The 18,116-nt window shown below is 34.2% G+C and overlaps 1 protein-coding gene across 1 annotated transcript in view; it reads right to left on the bottom strand.

Annotated features, from left to right (window-relative positions):
• Positions 1-18,116, bottom strand: part of LAMA2 (laminin subunit alpha 2) — a 923,420-nt gene that overhangs the window by 177,525 nt on the left and 727,779 nt on the right. Inside the window, exons 33-34 of the mRNA XM_056818751.1 lie at positions 4,376-4,518; positions 1,952-2,050 (exon numbers count right to left, since the gene is read on the bottom strand). Of these exons, the coding sequence (XP_056674729.1) occupies positions 1,952-2,050; positions 4,376-4,518 (242 nt within the window). The remainder of the gene's footprint in view (positions 1-1,951; positions 2,051-4,375; positions 4,519-18,116) is intronic.

Below are 18,116 nucleotides of genomic sequence, written 5' to 3'. Positions count from 1 at the left end.
CTCGAAATCCAGGCTTTTCCATTTCCAAAAGTCTCTGGATTTGTCTCTCTCACTCAGGCATATATTTGTTATTTATTCATACTTTCATTTATTTAACATCTATCAGCTATTATTTAGTGAGACTACATGGTATAAAATGGAAAGGGGGAGTCAGAAGACCAAACTCTGACAGATATATTATCATAGACAAGCCCTTTGTCCATCTTGAATCTCATTTTCCTTATCTGTAAAAGGAGATCATATAATACTTACCTCACAGTTATTGTGGAGCACTTTGAAAACCTTAAAGAGCTAAGAAAATTTAGTTTTTGTTCTATGCTAAGCACTAGGCTAGGCTCTTTACTCTTCTTTACCATTCAGGAAATATCTAATGATACTCAAAGTCTCATTCTGAGTCTCTATGACATTAACTACTTACTGCCTTAAAAGACTATTCTCATCTAATGGCTCCTTATATACTTTTTTTTTCTTCTGTTCTTTAGTGTCTTCCAGGATCCCCAAGGGAGGATATCTCAAAAACAACAAAACTCACTCAGAAGCAAAATTAACCTTCTCTTTTAACAAATGTTTGCCAAAATGCACTTTTAGGAAGAAGGGAAAATCTAATAATGAGATCAGTTTGTTAGAACACCCTATATTTTCATTCCCCAAACTAAGGATGGGTACAGTTGATAATAATTTCACAATGCTTTCTTTTGCTACTTATTTTCTCTAACTTTTTACTTACTTAACTTAAAAAAATGTTGTACCCAAAACTTAACTTGGGAATGTTAGAATAACCAACTGACCTTAGTAACTGTTTACATTTGATTTAATCAATTTGTGGTTGTTCAGTCATTCGGTTGTATCTGACTCTTCATGACTCCAAGGACCATAGTTATCCATAGGGTTTTCATGGCAAGGATAACTGGAGTGATTTACCATTCTCTTTGCCAGTGCATCTTTTTTGTCAGGCAATCAGAGGTTAAATGACTTGCAAAGTCATTGACCATATAGCTAGGAAGTGTCTGAGGTCATATTTTAACTCAGTACATAAAGCCCCATAACAATTTTTCTTTTATTTCTTCCATGTCTTCTTTATCAGATTTTTTCATTTGCTTTTCTTTATATAATGGGAATTGATGTGTGCAATAATCTTCTGATTCTGTTTTTTTCTGCTTTATATTATTTATATACGTTCTTTCCATATTTCTTTGTGCCCCTCATATTTTTTGTTGGATAGATTGTATTAATGCAATTAAATTGCATTAGGCATCATAATATAGTGGCCAAATATCTTGTGTTCAAGTACTGCCTATGATACATATTGACTAAGGACCCTAAGCAAATCATAACTCTTAAGTGCCCCACACATCTCTTTAAGACTCTAAATACAGAACAATTATCAATGTGCCTTTTTTTCATTGTTTCCTCTTTTAGATTTCCCTATATCCATAAAAACATGTTTTAAAAGAAAAGTTAAATACATAAATGTATAAACATCGATTTAATTATTCGTTCTAGTACTGGAATTTAGGTTTTCTCAGGCTTTTTGAAATTTTGTAATGTTTTTATGAAGATCTCTGAACAGATAGTTCTTTTAAAGAAACGGATACTACTTTCACCTCCTCCACTTTTCAACATAATGGCTTTTGATCTTCTATAATTAACCATCTCTTCCTCCTTCAAAACATCCAGCAGTCAAATCTGCTAATGGTTACTCATTCTGCAATGAGTCAGGAGCTAAGTATGCTTAGCTTCATCTCAACATTATTTAGTTGTTAGTAAAGAGAATTAGAAAGAGAACACTTATTTGTAATACTTGTCATATTTCATTGACAAAATGGACAATAACACTGATTGGGAAATAATATTTTCAGAGGAAAAATGAATATTCCTCTTCACTTATAGATGATTTCTAAGATTGTGTCTTCAAAGGAGACCCAAAATACAGGTAGTTCTGCATACTTACCCTAGTGAGAAGTTCATCCATTTCTGTCACAAGTGTATTCAGATTGCTCTCTGCCAGCTGAAGAAGTCTCTCAGGTGCCCGCTGAGGTGACAATGAGTGCTGAAAAGTATTTATTTCAAAAAGTCTTTCAATGAATAGTGATAGCAATGATCTACTACATGACTATGGATTATAAGCCTGAAGGGAAAAATGGGAAGAGTCTCATTAACTTAATCAGTTCTCTGCTCTTATATGGATGGATGACTACATTATTTTGTAGTTTTTTTCCCTTAATGTTCCTGTGGGCTAAATGTAACATGGCTTCTAATCAATCAATAAATTAAGTGCCTACTATGTTCTAGGCACTCTGCTAACTTGGTGGGGACACAAAAAAGGCAAAAGATGATCCCTTCCCTCAACCAGCTTAAAATTGAATGGGGAAGACAACATGTGAACAAATATATACAAATCAAGCAACATACAAGATAAATAGGAAAGAGCTAACAAAAAGAAGGCATGAGAATTATGGAAGCTTGGGGAAGGTTTCCAGTAAAAGATGGGATTTAGTTGGGATTCACAATGTTCTATGATTTGATAAAAATGTTTTGTTTGTTTACTTATTTCAATTGAAAATGCTATTTCTCTCTTAATCCTCTATTCCCTTATGTCATCTTCCTTGTTACACAAAACCAATGGTTAAAATCATGTTTTAAAATGAGACATATACTTTGAGATGATATATAGGCAATCGATATACACATTTTATACATCTACTATGTGCCAGGAACTATGTTAAGTGTTGGGAATGAAAAAAAAGGAAAAAAAAAACAGAGACAACCCAGTATCTGTTTGTAGTCTAATGGGGGAGACAGCATGCAGGCAATAAACAAGATATACACAGGATAAATTGGAGATCATCAACATAGGGAAGGTAATAGAATTAAGAGGAATTGGGAAAGTCTTCTTGTAGAAAGTGATATTTTAGTTGAAATTTGAAGGAAAACAAGGAAGTCAAAAGGTAGAATGAGGAAGAAGAGTACTCTAGCCAGTAAAAATGTCCAGGGTCTGAAGATGGAATGTCTTATGGCAGGAATAACAAGGCTGCTCAATGTCACCTTCCATTCTGCTGTGGAAATGTCAAGCACTCATCCTTCATTGTGGCTATATTAGCACATAGTAGATTCTTAATAAATGCTTGTTTTCTTCCTTTAGACCATTAAAATCCCTGGGTTTATTTTAAACTCTTTAATCATGCTTCTCCCATTCTGTATACATGAATCTGATTTTTTTAACCAAAGTTTTTATTTCGTTATCTTAGATTCAGCTCAAAACACAGGGGTATCAAATTAGGCCAGTGGTACTGTGGCCTCAACCAGATTCAAATATAAATTAAAATACACTAGAATAGATTTCATATATAATGTTATTAAATGGTATTCTGGGTCAATTTCCTTTTCTATGTTTTAGTGCCTCCTATATCTATTTCATTGTGGCACTGTTCTAAAGAATATGGTAGACCTAGAATTAGGATGACTTGGGTTCAAATCTCTTCTATGGAATTCAGTTTCTCATCTTTAAGATGCAGATCATAGTGTCTTCTTCCTATTAATTATTTCCTTTTGATAGTGTATATTTTTCTTTGCATGTATTTATTTGCTTGTTGTCTCTCCCCTTACAGTGTAAGCCTTCTTGAGGGAAGGGATTATCTTTTGTTTCTTTTTGTAAGTCCAGAGTTGGCACAGTGCCTGGCATATATATTAGGCAGTTAATGAATATTTCTTGATTGATTGACTAACCCCCTTAATAGTTATTGTGAAAATCATATGAGATAATGTCTGTAAATGCTTTGTAAACTTCATAGTGCCACATAAATGTCATTTATTAATATTTATTATATATATATAATTATATATATAAATAATATTTATTAATATTAGGGGTGAATTGAGTACGCAGAGTACACACAATACTTTGCAACCCAACTCATGGTCTTCTTCCTTTTTATACATCTCTTTTCAGATTAAATGATCTCATATCCTTTTACTTTTCTTCTTAAGCTATATTTTTCCAAATCTTCCATGAAGGAAAATTATTTGTAAAGGTTCTATACCTATTCATTAGAGCTTCTGTGATTTTGCCTTCTATGCGTACATTTCCTTCCAGTCACATTCATTACCATATCTTTGAATCCAAACAAAAGGGGATCATAAATGAAGACATTAATAATAGTTTATGCCCCCTAACTACTTCTAGGTGACCTGAGAAGGAAACTAAGTTCACTTTCAGGAAAGGATTTGCTTTCCTCAGATAAAACACTTTCCGTATAAGAGAAAAAGTAAAGAGGACAGTTATTATTTACTAAAATGTGGCAATAGCTTTTTATTGTATTCCTGCTTTTGTATTGTCCTTGGCACTCATTATGACTCTACAGTCCTGCAAACATACCTTTAGCTCCTGAGTCACATTTTCAAAATTGTATAGCATTTTATATGGTGCAGGCAGTGGGCCAGTAAGGTTGATGCTAACAGCCATCTGCTCAAGGCGAGCCAAGTCACCGAGAAGGAGTCCTGTACATTCATCACCACAAACTGTGAAAGGAAAGTGACAACGAATATTTACTTCTGCTAAATGTCTGAGGCAGATGTTCAAGGATTTTAGCTCTGAAATATTTTACAGCCCACATATATTTCTGTGAAAGATAATGCTACTCATCTCAGATAATTAACCCCAACAAATGCATGGCAGTTGAAAAAGATGGAAATAGCAACAAGGGAATAGAAGTGCCTTATTGCCCAGAACTTGATAATGTGGAATGATGATATTAGTAAAAAAAATGAAATAAATAGACTTAAGATACCTGAGAAGAAAGGGGGCTGTTAGAGGGAGGCGAGAAAAAGAACATTTCATGCTATGGACCACTCCACACAAACCCACACATGAGCAATCTAAAAGAAATCTTTGAACAGCTGGTGAATCACAAAGATTACAGGCAGCTTAAAAAGCAGCTAAACTTGTAATGCGCCACATTAGATTGCTCTTCAGGATATACACAACCATTTAGTCTCCACATGCTTCATGTCCTACACATTCAAGTCTTGCACAACTACTTGGCCCCAGGTCAACTGGGAAGAGAATAATAAATAAAAATGAAACTACAGGTTTTTCATTTTGAAGCATTTTAGTCCTTTTCATTCTTTCTATGGTTTTGTTGTATGTATGTATGTTTGCAGGGGTCAACCATTACTTCTTAGCCTCTGGGCACCTTCCCAGCTATCAATGGGAAAAAGACTAAACAGTTGCTGCTATTGCAGAGTAGCATATGCAGTCTTGTAGATAAACAATCACTAAGGACAAGTAACAATTCATATTTAGAAATATTTAGAAATGACAACTATTTTCCTGCCTCTGTAATGCCTAGAAAGAACTAGTGAAACCAGTAACAATAACTTTTTCAAAAGGATGATACCTTTGATTTATACTTTCAACCTAAGACCCATAGATAACAATAGTCATGAAAAATTCTTACAAATAATAAAATTTCACTCATAGAAAAGATACTTTTAAATGATTATGCTTTATTTTTTATATTTAATTTTAACAATTTTGATATCTTTTCAATTCAATTTAAAAATAATTTCACTTTTTTTCAAGATCATACTATGATAGCATATAGATAATTTTGGCATGCCATTATTTGTGCACTGTTTGCATATAGGTATGATGCTTCTATGTACTATTTATGTATATTTTGGAAAGAGCAAGTAGACAAATGAAATGGAAAACATTTAGATTTGGAGAGAACTTGGATTAGCCCTTAAAGTGGTAAGAATTTAATTATTTCCCTCAATAGACACCTGAGCTGCCTGTTGGCTAGGAAACAATTAATTAAGGCCTATATACAGTGAGGAGAGTACAGAAGGTGAGTCTTCTGTGGGAGCAGCAGTTCTGGATGAGTTACAGAATACTCTTCATGTAGCTTAAACCTCAGTAGAGTATTAAAAAATCAAAAAAACAAACCCTTACCTTCCACCTCAGAATTAATACTTAGTATTGGTTTCAAGATAGAAAAGTGGTAAGGGCTAAGTAATTAGAATTAAGAGACTTGTGCAGAGGGACACAGATAGGAAGGGTCTGAGGTCAAATTTAAACCCCTGTACCTCCTGTCTCCTGGTCTGGCTCTCTCTCCACCAAGCCACCTACCCCCTTGCCCCTCCTACCCAGTAGAGTAATCAATCAATTTTCTTCATGTGCTTAAGCCTCTGGAACTTCACAGGCTTATATTTTATTGAGAGTCTGAAGGATCAACAGCACACAGGTGAGGGCTAAAATGGGTAACATGGATTTTTTTCTCTACTAGTCCATGCATCCTGTAAGGAGAGGATAAGGTAAAGAAAGGTAGAAGGCAACCAGGCCATCTGTTTCATGACAGAATCCCTATTGTCTCACCAACCTAATTGAATTGAATTTATGTATTCCTTGAAGAGCAACCTCTGCGTGTACTAGGTTTGGTCCAAATGGGGAGGAATGGGGCAGTGAAAAGAATGTTGGATTTGTAATTTAAGGACCTGGTTTTGAATCCCAACATTGTCAATGTGGGACACTAATCATGTACTAAATTTTCATGTTTATAAATTGAGGGAGTTGATTAGATAGCCTTTAAAACAAACTCCTTCCATAAAATGTTTTAAGTGATAATACATTTATAACCCAAATTGAATTGCTTGTCAGCTCTGGGAGGGGGGAAGGAAGAAGGAAAGGAGATAATATGGCTCATATAACTTTGGAAAACTCATGTGGAAATTTGTTATTAAAATAAAAAAAATGTTAAGAAAGAAAATTAAAACTTTCTATATCAAAATATTTGGTCCTTTTATCTGTGACCAGTGAAGGAAATAATAAGCAGATTCCCTAATTTTCAGGGAGTTTATTCCCTTTACTTAGAGTGAATTCATTCTACAAGCAGGCTCAGTACTTCCTAGCCCAAACTATATTGCAGAATTAGGAAAAAAGGAAGAACTAAATTCTCTTCTATAGTCTGTATTATGAGCTTTGGTTTGGTAGACAGAAAGAATGGAGTGGAAAAGATGAATCATTTTTTCTTAAGTTTATAGGTTCTTACAAATAAAAGTTTTTACCATTTAAAAATGCTATAGTTGAGCAGTTATTAACCTTTTTACATGCCGTGTTGTTAATTCTTTAGCAATCTGATGACCTCCTACTCAGAATAAAGTTATTAAATGCATAAAATAAAAAGAATGGATTGATCACAAAGCAAATCACTTATATTAAAATGGAGCTATTGTGATATATTTTAAACCTGGTATTTTTTGATCCTAGGTTAAAAAATACAACATTGTTACAGAATAGTTTATATACCAGCAATTAGGAACCACTGAACTAACTATATAACCTATGAGGTTCCTTCCCACCCCAAGTTTCTATTATTCCATAAGATTATCTTCTAATTACAGAGATATGACATGTATAGGTGAAATAACAGGAGAATAATGTCAGATAGAAATTAATAAAGTGATATATATATACACTATATTCAAGAATTAAAATAAGCCAATAAATACTTTGGCTGATCCATCATGAAGGAGGTACAGGAATTAAGTAGGTAAAATGAAGTAAGAAGGGCATTCTTGACAGGTAGGAATGTGTATGTGTGTGTATGGTGGGGAGAATTACCTGAGTAAAGATATATGAAAAGGCAAGACTGTCAGAAGTTAAGAGTCCCTGCTAGAGATTAAGTTGGATAGGAAAGATAGTTCCAAATTATGAAAGATGGTAAAAATTAGTTATGTGTAGACTTGGTTAAACTGATAAAAGAAAGTCATTTAGAGTTCATGAACCTAGGAATGATTGGATGGAAGAAAGATTAACTTGACAGTGGTGTGCAGACTAGAGCCAAATGACTCAGGGTTGAGAAACCCAAGAGGTGCTTATTTAAATCAACACGTGATGTCTTTAAAGGTAATAGGAGAAATGAATAGGTGGAAATTTCCAAGACAAATTACTGGGACTTTCTGACTAATTGGATATAGGAGATGGGAGGAAAGGAAGGATTTGAAGATGACTCCTAGGCTTTTGAGTTTAGGTAATTCAAAGAATATTGCTTTTAGTCACATTCTGGAAAATGAAATTTGAGGTTGGATTAGGACCAAAGAGGAAGAGTTCTGATTAGATTCTTTCCATGTTATCTTTATTTTTTGCTGAGAGTAAAAACAAGTATGAATAATAGTTCTTCACTTTTCTCAATAGAGTGACACCAGGATGTGATGTTAATCCTATTCTCGATTCCTCCTTAAAAGGCTTTTAACATTTTTGTGTGTGTTATCATAGATCCCTCCTAGAAGTCTGGTGAATGATGAAACCCATGAATCTCTTTTAAAAATGATGTTCTTAAATGTATAAATTGAAAATACATAGGATTACAAAGGAAACTAATTATATGGGTTTAAAGATTTACTTTTTTCCTTCAATTTCATATGGAATGTAGAAGTGAGATCTGATTTGTTATAATATACCACAGAGTAAAGTGCTAAATTCAAAAGGGAAGAGACACTATGAATTCTTTTTTTCCTCTTATTCATCTTATACCATGATCTTATTTAGTTTGGTTCCTTGTCTCACTTAAAATGAAAATGTATTTAATCATCCTTTTAAGGAATCATATATTCTCCCTAATACCTCTGTATCAAAGGCCTATTATAAACTCAGTTCTTATGGTCACTTGCAGTAACTTTTAGAAGGAACACATGATGGGCAACTTTCCATAAGGGAAAGGTAAAAAAAAAAAACAACCAAACTTGAATCTAATTAATATACCAACATCTGTCCTAACAGGTCAGAAAGACTTATGAATATGAAAACTACTTGCAAGATTTTAAATCAACTACCTCCAAAGAGTTCAATATGTTGCTTTTAAATTGGAAAAAATTAAGGTTCTAAACTATTCTAGCACATGAAATATAAAACAAATATGTTGGGAAATGTACCCTTTACTTAATGGATTGCTAGTTTCTTCTGACACTGAACATTTCGCTTTAACAACAAGCTACTTTTATATAACCTCAAAAAAACTCAAGTGGTTTGTAATAAACATCAGAAATGGGATGCAAATTAAAACAAAATTTAATTTACCTTGATAGAGAAGATTTGAATAGTTTATAGAGATACGAGGTATTTCCATTGTGAAAACAACTGTATTTGGACTGTGTGGTGGCTGACTATCATGTAAATTAACACTTACTTTTGATAATCAGTCTCCCAGAGGATTACATCACATCAGGGTTTTATTTTAGCAGGGCAGAGACAAGGTAGTGAGAATGTCTACAATGTATAGAAGCAAATGCAAATATTTCAAGATGATGATCATATTGTACATGACTAAATGTTTCCAAGTCTTTGCCTCTAAAACTGTCAGGATAAATTTGTGTCTAATATTAACAAATGTAGTGCTAAATTCAGATCATTACAGCTACGCTCATATAAGGGGAAAATCATGCAGTCAGTATCACAGATAACTTCAGTTAGCAATTAGTAGAAAATATTATATTTTCACCACAATCTCCCATGCATAACAACTACTACTAACATACCTTCAAGTAAAAAGTCATTTAGAGTTCATTCAAATGACAGAAACTGATGCTAATATAAACTAATATTCTTAAAGGTAAGTATAAAAAGGCCATTGATTACTATATTTCAAGTAAAAATACTATAATGTCTGATTAAGTTAGTCATCTATATTTATAGCCAGAAATGTATATTTCTAACCCAAGATCATAAAATATTAGAAAAAAAAGTTGTACATTTCCTCTGCATCAGTGCTTTTGACTCAGTTTCTCTTCCTTTTCTTATTATTATGGCCTAGTGTTCCAAATCCTTATTTCCAATTAACTTTATTTATGAATTCAGGAATTTTATATTGGTTTTACAGAAAATATGCCAAATAATCTTGATTACATTTCAGACTGTTTAAGACTAAATGTTCTTACTTGCTGCTATTATTATCTTTGAATGAATGGGAAGAAAGTTTGCTAATATTGTCTTAATTTATTTGAATGAGAGGAAAGGTATTAAATACAGTTAGATATAAAACTGTTCAAATAGGTTGATCTGATATTCATGATTTAGTTTTTCAATACTTTGAAATAGCTTCAAAAAATGAAAACATGGTTAGGGATGCTGTCCAGATCAAAGAGCGTGAGTGTGTGTGTGTGTGTGTATGTATTGGGTGGGGTAGGGTGGTACAGTAGTTGTTTATTGTACACTGAACTGGTTAGATCACATTTAGCATATTTGATTATTTTTAGATAATGCAAGTGAAAGGAAGGATAGAACATTGTTTGAGGATAAGTTGCATCAACTATTAGAATGAATAATGATTGTTGTTACAATGATTAGAATTGACAGTTTAAATTCAGTCTGGAGGAGATTTAGGAGGAATATTTCTTCACATAATAGAGCAATCTTCAAATACTTGAGGGGCTGCCAGGTGAATTCTCTGTTGCTTCATAGGGAAGAACTAAAAGCAATAAACTTTTTTTAGTCAAAATTTAAGCTTAATATGAAAATAAACTTTCTAATCAAAAGAGTCATTTAAAAGTGGAAAAATCTGTGTTGTGAAGTTCTTATAGTGGGAAGTTTCCAACTAGAAATTGTATGAGTGTTTGTTAGGGATGTTGTTATAAATGATTCCTGTATTGATTATAAGAGATGACAGGATCAGAGAACTGTCAATCTAAAGCTAAAGGGACTTTGAGGCTCATCTACTTAATTCAACTATCTCATTTCAGAGAAAAAGAAGCTAATTTCCATAAAGGTTAAAGTGACTTCCCCAAGGTCACAAAGGTAGTAAATATCAGAAGTTAGATTTGTACCCAGCCAGGTCCTCTGACTTCAGAATCAGAACTCTTTCTACTGTGCCACATTGCCTGCTGTTACAATCAGAGATGGGGTTGGTTTTTCTAAAAATATTTTGGAGGCCAACCAAAAGACTAAGAGGCAACGTTATAAGCAGAGAAAATGTTCTTCAAATAATGGCTGCAAATCAAAGAATAATCTATGTATATATCCAGCAAATGTGGTAGAGGCATGGAGAGAGAGAGGACTTGTAATCTAAGCATGCAAGAAACAAGCTGGGGACCTGATCTGCAAAATCAAGGAGAAGGTTCCAAATAGAATGTTCCCAGGAGGAAAAGGCAGTTGAAGCTGACCAGGGGAGAAAATGGAACTTCTGACTCTGTCTCTGACTCTAGGAATTGAAGTTGGCCAGGGGGATTTGTTTCTGTCTCTCTCTCTGAGATTTGACTGACCAAGAGTTGGAGGAAAGCCAGGCTGAAGGAGAGACATTTTTTCTTGGTGGATGGCTGAGGGGGAAGCTGAGAACTATTATTTAGCTTCTGTCCCTGGCTGAAGGACCCTTGGGGGGGAGGGTTCTGAAGAAGCTGAGAGACCTTGGTGGCTTTGTGAAGAAGAAAGAAATTTTAAACTCTATCCATTGCCCTCTATCCATTTCTCTAACTGTCCCTCTGAGTCACAATTGTGACAAGACTATTTCCATAAACCTACTAAATTCTCCTTATAGTTTAGAGAAATGTTCATCCCTCTTTCCTCAGTTTCCCATCCTGTTGTTTTCTAATAAACCCCTTACCTGAGAAAGAAAACTATTTTATAGTATAGTATTTTATAGTCCACTCAGGGGTAAGGAGGAAGCCAAAGGCTTCCAGAAGCAGGTGGTGAAGGGAGGTAGTGAGGGAGGAAGAGGGTAGGAAATAGATTGATCCATTCAGCCATCAATAGAGATCAGTAGGCAGACACCGGAGCATTCCCCTTTTAGCATATCTCTGTGGCAGCATATCTCTCTATCTCTGTAGTAACTCTATCTTCATTTGTAACTAAGAAATATTCAAGTGTCCCCATACTGGTAGCAGCTCTTTCTAGTCACAGGACAGAGTACATCAGCCATTGCAACAAGTAATAGTGTCACACAGATTATCTTTTCTATTTCACATAGAAAGAAATGACATCTCTAGCTATATTTCACAAAGAGGACAATCAGTCATATCCTCACTGATTATGAAAGATAAAAATATATTATAATGCAATACAGACTATATATTATATGGGTAATATTACCTATTATTTATGCTGCATATTACATATTTATTACTTATAGGCTTCATATATATATACTGTATAGTACATATTGATCACAATAGTACTGATTTAGTCTAGATTGTAAATGATTATTAATATGGACCCAAATACACAAACTGGCTTGCTATGATAAATTTAATATGTAGGTATAAATAAGAATAAAGATTTCACATTTTAACAAATGGCAGGAAGGTACATGGACAGATAGCTAATTTAGGGGACAAGGTAAATACTTTCAGGTAAGAGGACTTTTTTTCTAGGTCCCAACGAAAGACTATATTTCAAGAGTATATCTTCTGAAAACATGGTATCCTAATAATTTTTTGTATTATATTTCCATAATTCAAATAGAAGTTCATTGCACCAGAAGAAAGGTGACAGTTTCATTTAGGGAGAGAAGCAATCCAATACTGTAGAAAGAACAATGAACTGCTCTTTCCTGTGGATCTTTATACAGATCACTTTAACGCATTAATGACAGGTTCCTCATCAGTAAAATAGAGGATAATGAGACTTGCATTACTTTTTTCTGTGATTATTCTAAGGAGCTAAAAACTGTAAATTGAAAAGTACTAGATAAATTTGAAGCAACAATATAAAACAACTGCAAAATAATAAAATTGATTCCACAAGGTGCATATGCAAATTGGTCTCATTACTTTGTCATCATATCTGTAAACACTAGGTAAAACATCTGACATTTTAAAAAAATCACACCCTATTAAAAAACCTTTTATGTGAGGTAATATTATATAAATATTTGCTAATCTTAATTTATTTTATAAATTTGTAATATGTTTCAAGTATACCATTCATAACAAATTTTAGCTATTCAATGACTTCATTTTTTCTAATAAATGTATTTTCATAAAAGGTAAATCATGAAAAAATCCAGATTCTGTATCCTACCAAAATTTTAATCTCAAATTAATAATTGCTTTGATATTCATTTTCAGACTAAAGAATGTCTAGAACCTTTCTTTTAAAATGACAAGTAAGGGTAGCTCAGTAGATTGAGAACCAGGCCTAATTCAAATATGGCCTCAGATACTTCCCAGCTATGTGACCCTGGGCAAGTCACTTAAACCCAATGCCTAGTCCTTACCACTCTTCTGCCTTGGAATCAATATTGATTCCAAGACAGAAGATAAGGGTTTAAAAAAATAAAATTAAATGACAAGTAAATTATAAACAATCATCGAAGTAGTGATACACTCATTAAAATAACTTTCAATGAATTCATATGTGTATATACATATACACATATTTAAATGGGATGGGAAGGAAATTTGTTTTTTTTTTTTTTTAGGTAGCCTACCTTTATGTCATCTCAATTCTCACTTTTAATTCCTTAGAACCCTGGATTTCTTCAAGACTTTTCAAGACTTCTACCAGAGCCTTTCCGGATCTCATTAGCTAAAGAGAATTCTCTAAGGTTTGTTGTTCAGTCATTTCAGTCACATCTGACTCTTTGTGACTCTTTTCTTTAGGGATTTTTTTTGACAAAAATACTGGAGTAGTTTTCAATTTTCTTCTCAATTTTGCAGATGAGGAAACTGAAACAAGCAGGTTTAAATGACTCTGCATACAATCAATAAGTTTCTAAGACTGGATTTGGAACTCATGAAGATGAATCTTCCTGACTCTAGACCCATGTTGGTGAAATTATGGCACATTTGCCCCCTCTCCATACCTGCCTGAGGACATCTCTCTCATCACCCACCACTCTTTCCAGTAGCTGAATGGAAGCACTTCCTCCTTCTCCAGTCTGGGGTAAGCAGGGGTGGAGTGGGGAAGGAGGAGATCACATGCAGCTTGAGGGTTGCAGTTTGGGCACTCAGTCTCTAAAAGGTTCCCCATCACTGTTCTAGACCCCAGCACTCTAGCCCCTGTGTCACCTAGCTGCTGGTTTGTACCTTTTATATTATCTTCCTCATTCTAATGTAAGCCTATCTTCCTATCTTCCTAGTGCTTAGTAAGGTGCTTGACAAATCTTTCTAAATGTTTCTTGATGGACAAGACTCAATGGTACTTTTGAAGACACCCAGAGAAGGGAATCCCAAAGGGGGCTGTGAAAAAAGTCCTTTCTAAATGTTTAAGTATTTTATAACTGCAGCCTATTATTATTACTGCTAAGAGGAGGAGCTCTTTCCAATGCTTACTAATCTTCATTACTAGATTATTTATATCATGGAAATTCTTCACCCTAGTATTAAAGCCTGTTTCATCTCATTCTATTTCTAGTAGAAATGGAGTTCTGACAGTAAATGTGGATGGGTGAATATTAACTATACTGGGATACAGGGAACGATTACCTCACTTCACCTATTTACTCCACATTTCTGATATATCACAGGATGACCCATTTTCTTTGTGAGTCTTACCTGGCTGACTCATAATTAGGATGTTCTCCATTTTGTGCCCTCACTCTTTTTCTTTTGAACTAAGAATCCACAGTGAGGCAGAATTACATGGCCCTTTCTAGAGAATAAGTGAGATGACACAATTGTATAGTTTCTTTAAAATCACTCAAACCATCTGCATCTTAATTTATCTAGCTGGATTGATTAAAAGGGCACTCTTTTTTAAGGTTTAAGACTTCTGGGAAAGATTATGACTATATTAATAACCACTGCCATAGATTTTTCTGCAACCATATGCACTTTCCTCAGCCTGAGACACTCGATCACCTGGAGTTTTACGATTCCACAACTATCAGTCTTGACACAGTTGCCCTATAGATTTGATCTACTAGGAAAATGCATCTTTTACTCTATTCTTGTTTCTAGTGTTTGGATTTTGGGACACATTAAAAAAAGAAAAAGAAAAGTGAGTCAAAATCCATGATGCATTCTGACCAACTGAATCACGTTTGGTCACCATGTTTCAGGAACTGACTATAGAAATTGAGTCTTGAGAAGGGCAGTCAAACTAATTAGTTATGGGAACTTTTTTCAAGAGGAAGAATTATGAGAGGTAGGAAGTATGTCATTAAGATCTGTACCCTAAAACTACAGCTCCCAGCACCCCACTTTCCTCACATTACATGCTGATGTAGGGAGGATATAAGTTTTGTGTAGCCCTGCCTCTCGCTCACTCTTCTTCCTGTAGTGGTGGCTGCCAGAGGTCTTTTTTTTTTTTTAAATTTAAAAACCTTTACCTTCTGTCTTGGAGTCAATACTGTGTATTGGCTCCAAGGCAGAAAAGTGGTAAGGGCTAGGCAATGGGGGCCAAGTGACTTGCCCAGGGTCACACAGCTGGGAAGTGTCTGAGGCCAGATTTGAACCTAGGACCTCCCGTCTCTAGGCCTGACTCTCAATCCACTGAGCTACCCAGTTGCCCCCCAGAGGTCTTTTTAAACAGGCAAGAGAATTGAGTCACATGGTTTTATTTTGTTAGATAATTACCCTTTTATTCCTTTACCTCTATTGATTATTAAAACTCTTTATAAAATATAACACTTGGAGTATTGGACATTAATTTAAATCCTACAGAAGGAACAGAGGTAACAAAAGACAGGCAGCAGAAATTCTTATATTTGAATTAGATCATAGTCTAGAAATAACATTTTGAAATCAGTTCATCTTTATGATCCCAAGAATAAATAAAATTCAGTAAAATCAGAAAGTAGCATAAGGAAATATCTTCTTTCACAAGCCAAATGATAAGATATTATGGCAAAGTTATAGGGACAAACAACCAACCAACCAGAGGATAAAAATCTAATTCAATTCTTTGAATAAGGAAAAATATCTATTTGAATCATCAGAAAACTATTAAAATTCTCAAGACTCTGGGCTTTTCCAATTCACACTGTTTTAGTAGGAAATGAATTTCTATTGGACACAGTACTGGCTTATTATGGTAGAATAGTTAAAGTTTGGCATAATATTATAATGTGAACATATGACAGTTTACTTAGAATCCTTTTTTGCTGCTATCAACAGGAATGTTTTATTTAGCAGTCACTGCTCTGCTGCATAGTAACAATTCAGAAATTATTCTCTTGAACTTTATTGTGGAACAGCTTTGCACTGATTAATGTGGTTTCTGGAGGACCTTAATAATGAGAAGGGTGCTCTCTCTCTCTCTCTCTCTCTCTCTCTCTCTCTCTCTCTCTCTCTCTCTCTCTCTCTCTCTCTCTCTCTCTCTCTCTCTCTCCCTCCCTCCCTCTCTCCCTCTCTCTCTCTCTCTCTCTCTCTCTCTTAAAAACTTTACCTTCTAACTACACTGAATAGGTTCTAAGGCAGAAGAGCAGTTAGGGCTAGGTAATTGGGGTTTAAGCGACATGCCTAAGGTGATACCATTAGGAAATGTCTGTGACCAAATTTTGACCCAAGACCTCCAATCTTAGCCACTGAATGCACACAAGTATTCTGTGCAACACTAGAAAGTTGAGACCTCTATTACAAATTAATTGATAGGCATTATGGTAAATAAATCAGTCCCTTCTGGGTTTTACATGAACCAGTTTTCCAGAGATGAAGTAGGATTAAGAAATTGAATTCTTGAACTTTTAAAACTGAGAATCAGATCCTGAATCCAACATGATTCTAAAATATTGTTCCACTGTGAATTCTAGTCATAGGAAGCTACTGTTCTCTTTTTTCACAAAATCTCTTGACTACAACTACTGTTAAAGTTTCATACAAAATAATATGCAGTAAAAGTGGAGTAACTACAGTTTGTGCAACTAATTTAAAAATTATTGATGGGAAAAATGACAATGCACTATGACATAATTTTTTGAATCACTTAATAAATATATATATATTTCCCTTTCTACATTTTATTAACTCTTGACATTGACTTTTCAGTCAATGATATTTAATCAAGTGAAGGTCCTTAATAGAGGTATTTCTTTAAAATAATATATGGCTAGAGGTTCTTGAAAATTCATCTTTCCTTGCTTTTGGTGTATTATTATTTAATGTTCATGTTTCTGCTTTAGAACATGGCATTGCCCTTTAAAGTTTAATTTTAGAAAATTAATTAGGAGAAACGATTTGCTGTAAAATATCTCTTTAGATCAATGTTCATTTCAAGATTATAGGAATAGCTAAGTAATAGACATCTAAGCAGATAAATGCTAATAATGTAACACTCTCTCTAAACAAAATGTATGTGAATTATTTTAGTAACCCAACACACAATTATTCAAATAGTTCATTACTTCTATAAAAAAACATATCTATGTAATATGGTACCTGGATATGCTCATATGCAGGTTTTCCCTATTATCACATCTTATTTCCACTGTCCTACAAGTCTTTTGCATTTAAGGCATTTCTGACCAAATCCAAGTATGAGAAAAAAATTCCCTAATTCATGTGGTCTGAAGGTAAAATCATATAGTAAATTAACAGAAAGGTAGGCTACATTCCTCCAAAGACAATCTTCCCAATGCCTCTCTGCAGGCTCTTGATGGAATACTTTAGCTCTGCCAATCTTGTGTATGATCAGTCTTTCTGCTTTTTCAGTCATACATATACTTGATAAAGTTTTTTACATAATTTTGCACAATATTATGATTAATAACACATAAGTGTACTTTTGCTTGCCATGTTGTGTGCTGTTTTTCTTTGGGTTATTTGTAATGCTAATTGTTTGAAGATCATAATGATTTTACCTGGAGTAATATAGCATCACCAGAAAAACAGTAGCATCAAAGATGATGGACTTCTGTGTGTGGCAGGAATCTTTTTGGGCTTACTAAAATCACTACTTTTCTTGTATATTGTTGTTTAGTCATTTTTAGTTCTATGATTTCATTTGGGATTTTCTATGTCATTTCCTTTTCCAGTTCATTTTTTAGATGAGGAAACTGAGGCAAACATGGTAAAAATGGCTTGCCCAGGGTCACATGGCTAGTAAGTGTCTGAGGCTGGATTTGAATTCAGGTCTTTCTGTCTTGAGGCTTGTACTCTATCTACTGAATCAGCTAGCTGAATATTTTCTCAAATACAATACAACTTGACCTTTTCTACTCAGTTCTGGCTCCAAATCACTGTCCCTGTAT

Source organism: Monodelphis domestica, chromosome 2, assembly GCF_027887165.1.
Source record: "Monodelphis domestica isolate mMonDom1 chromosome 2, mMonDom1.pri, whole genome shotgun sequence".
Taxonomy (NCBI): domain Eukaryota; kingdom Metazoa; phylum Chordata; class Mammalia; order Didelphimorphia; family Didelphidae; genus Monodelphis; species Monodelphis domestica.
This window is presented reverse-complemented; position numbering and strand designations above follow the sequence as displayed.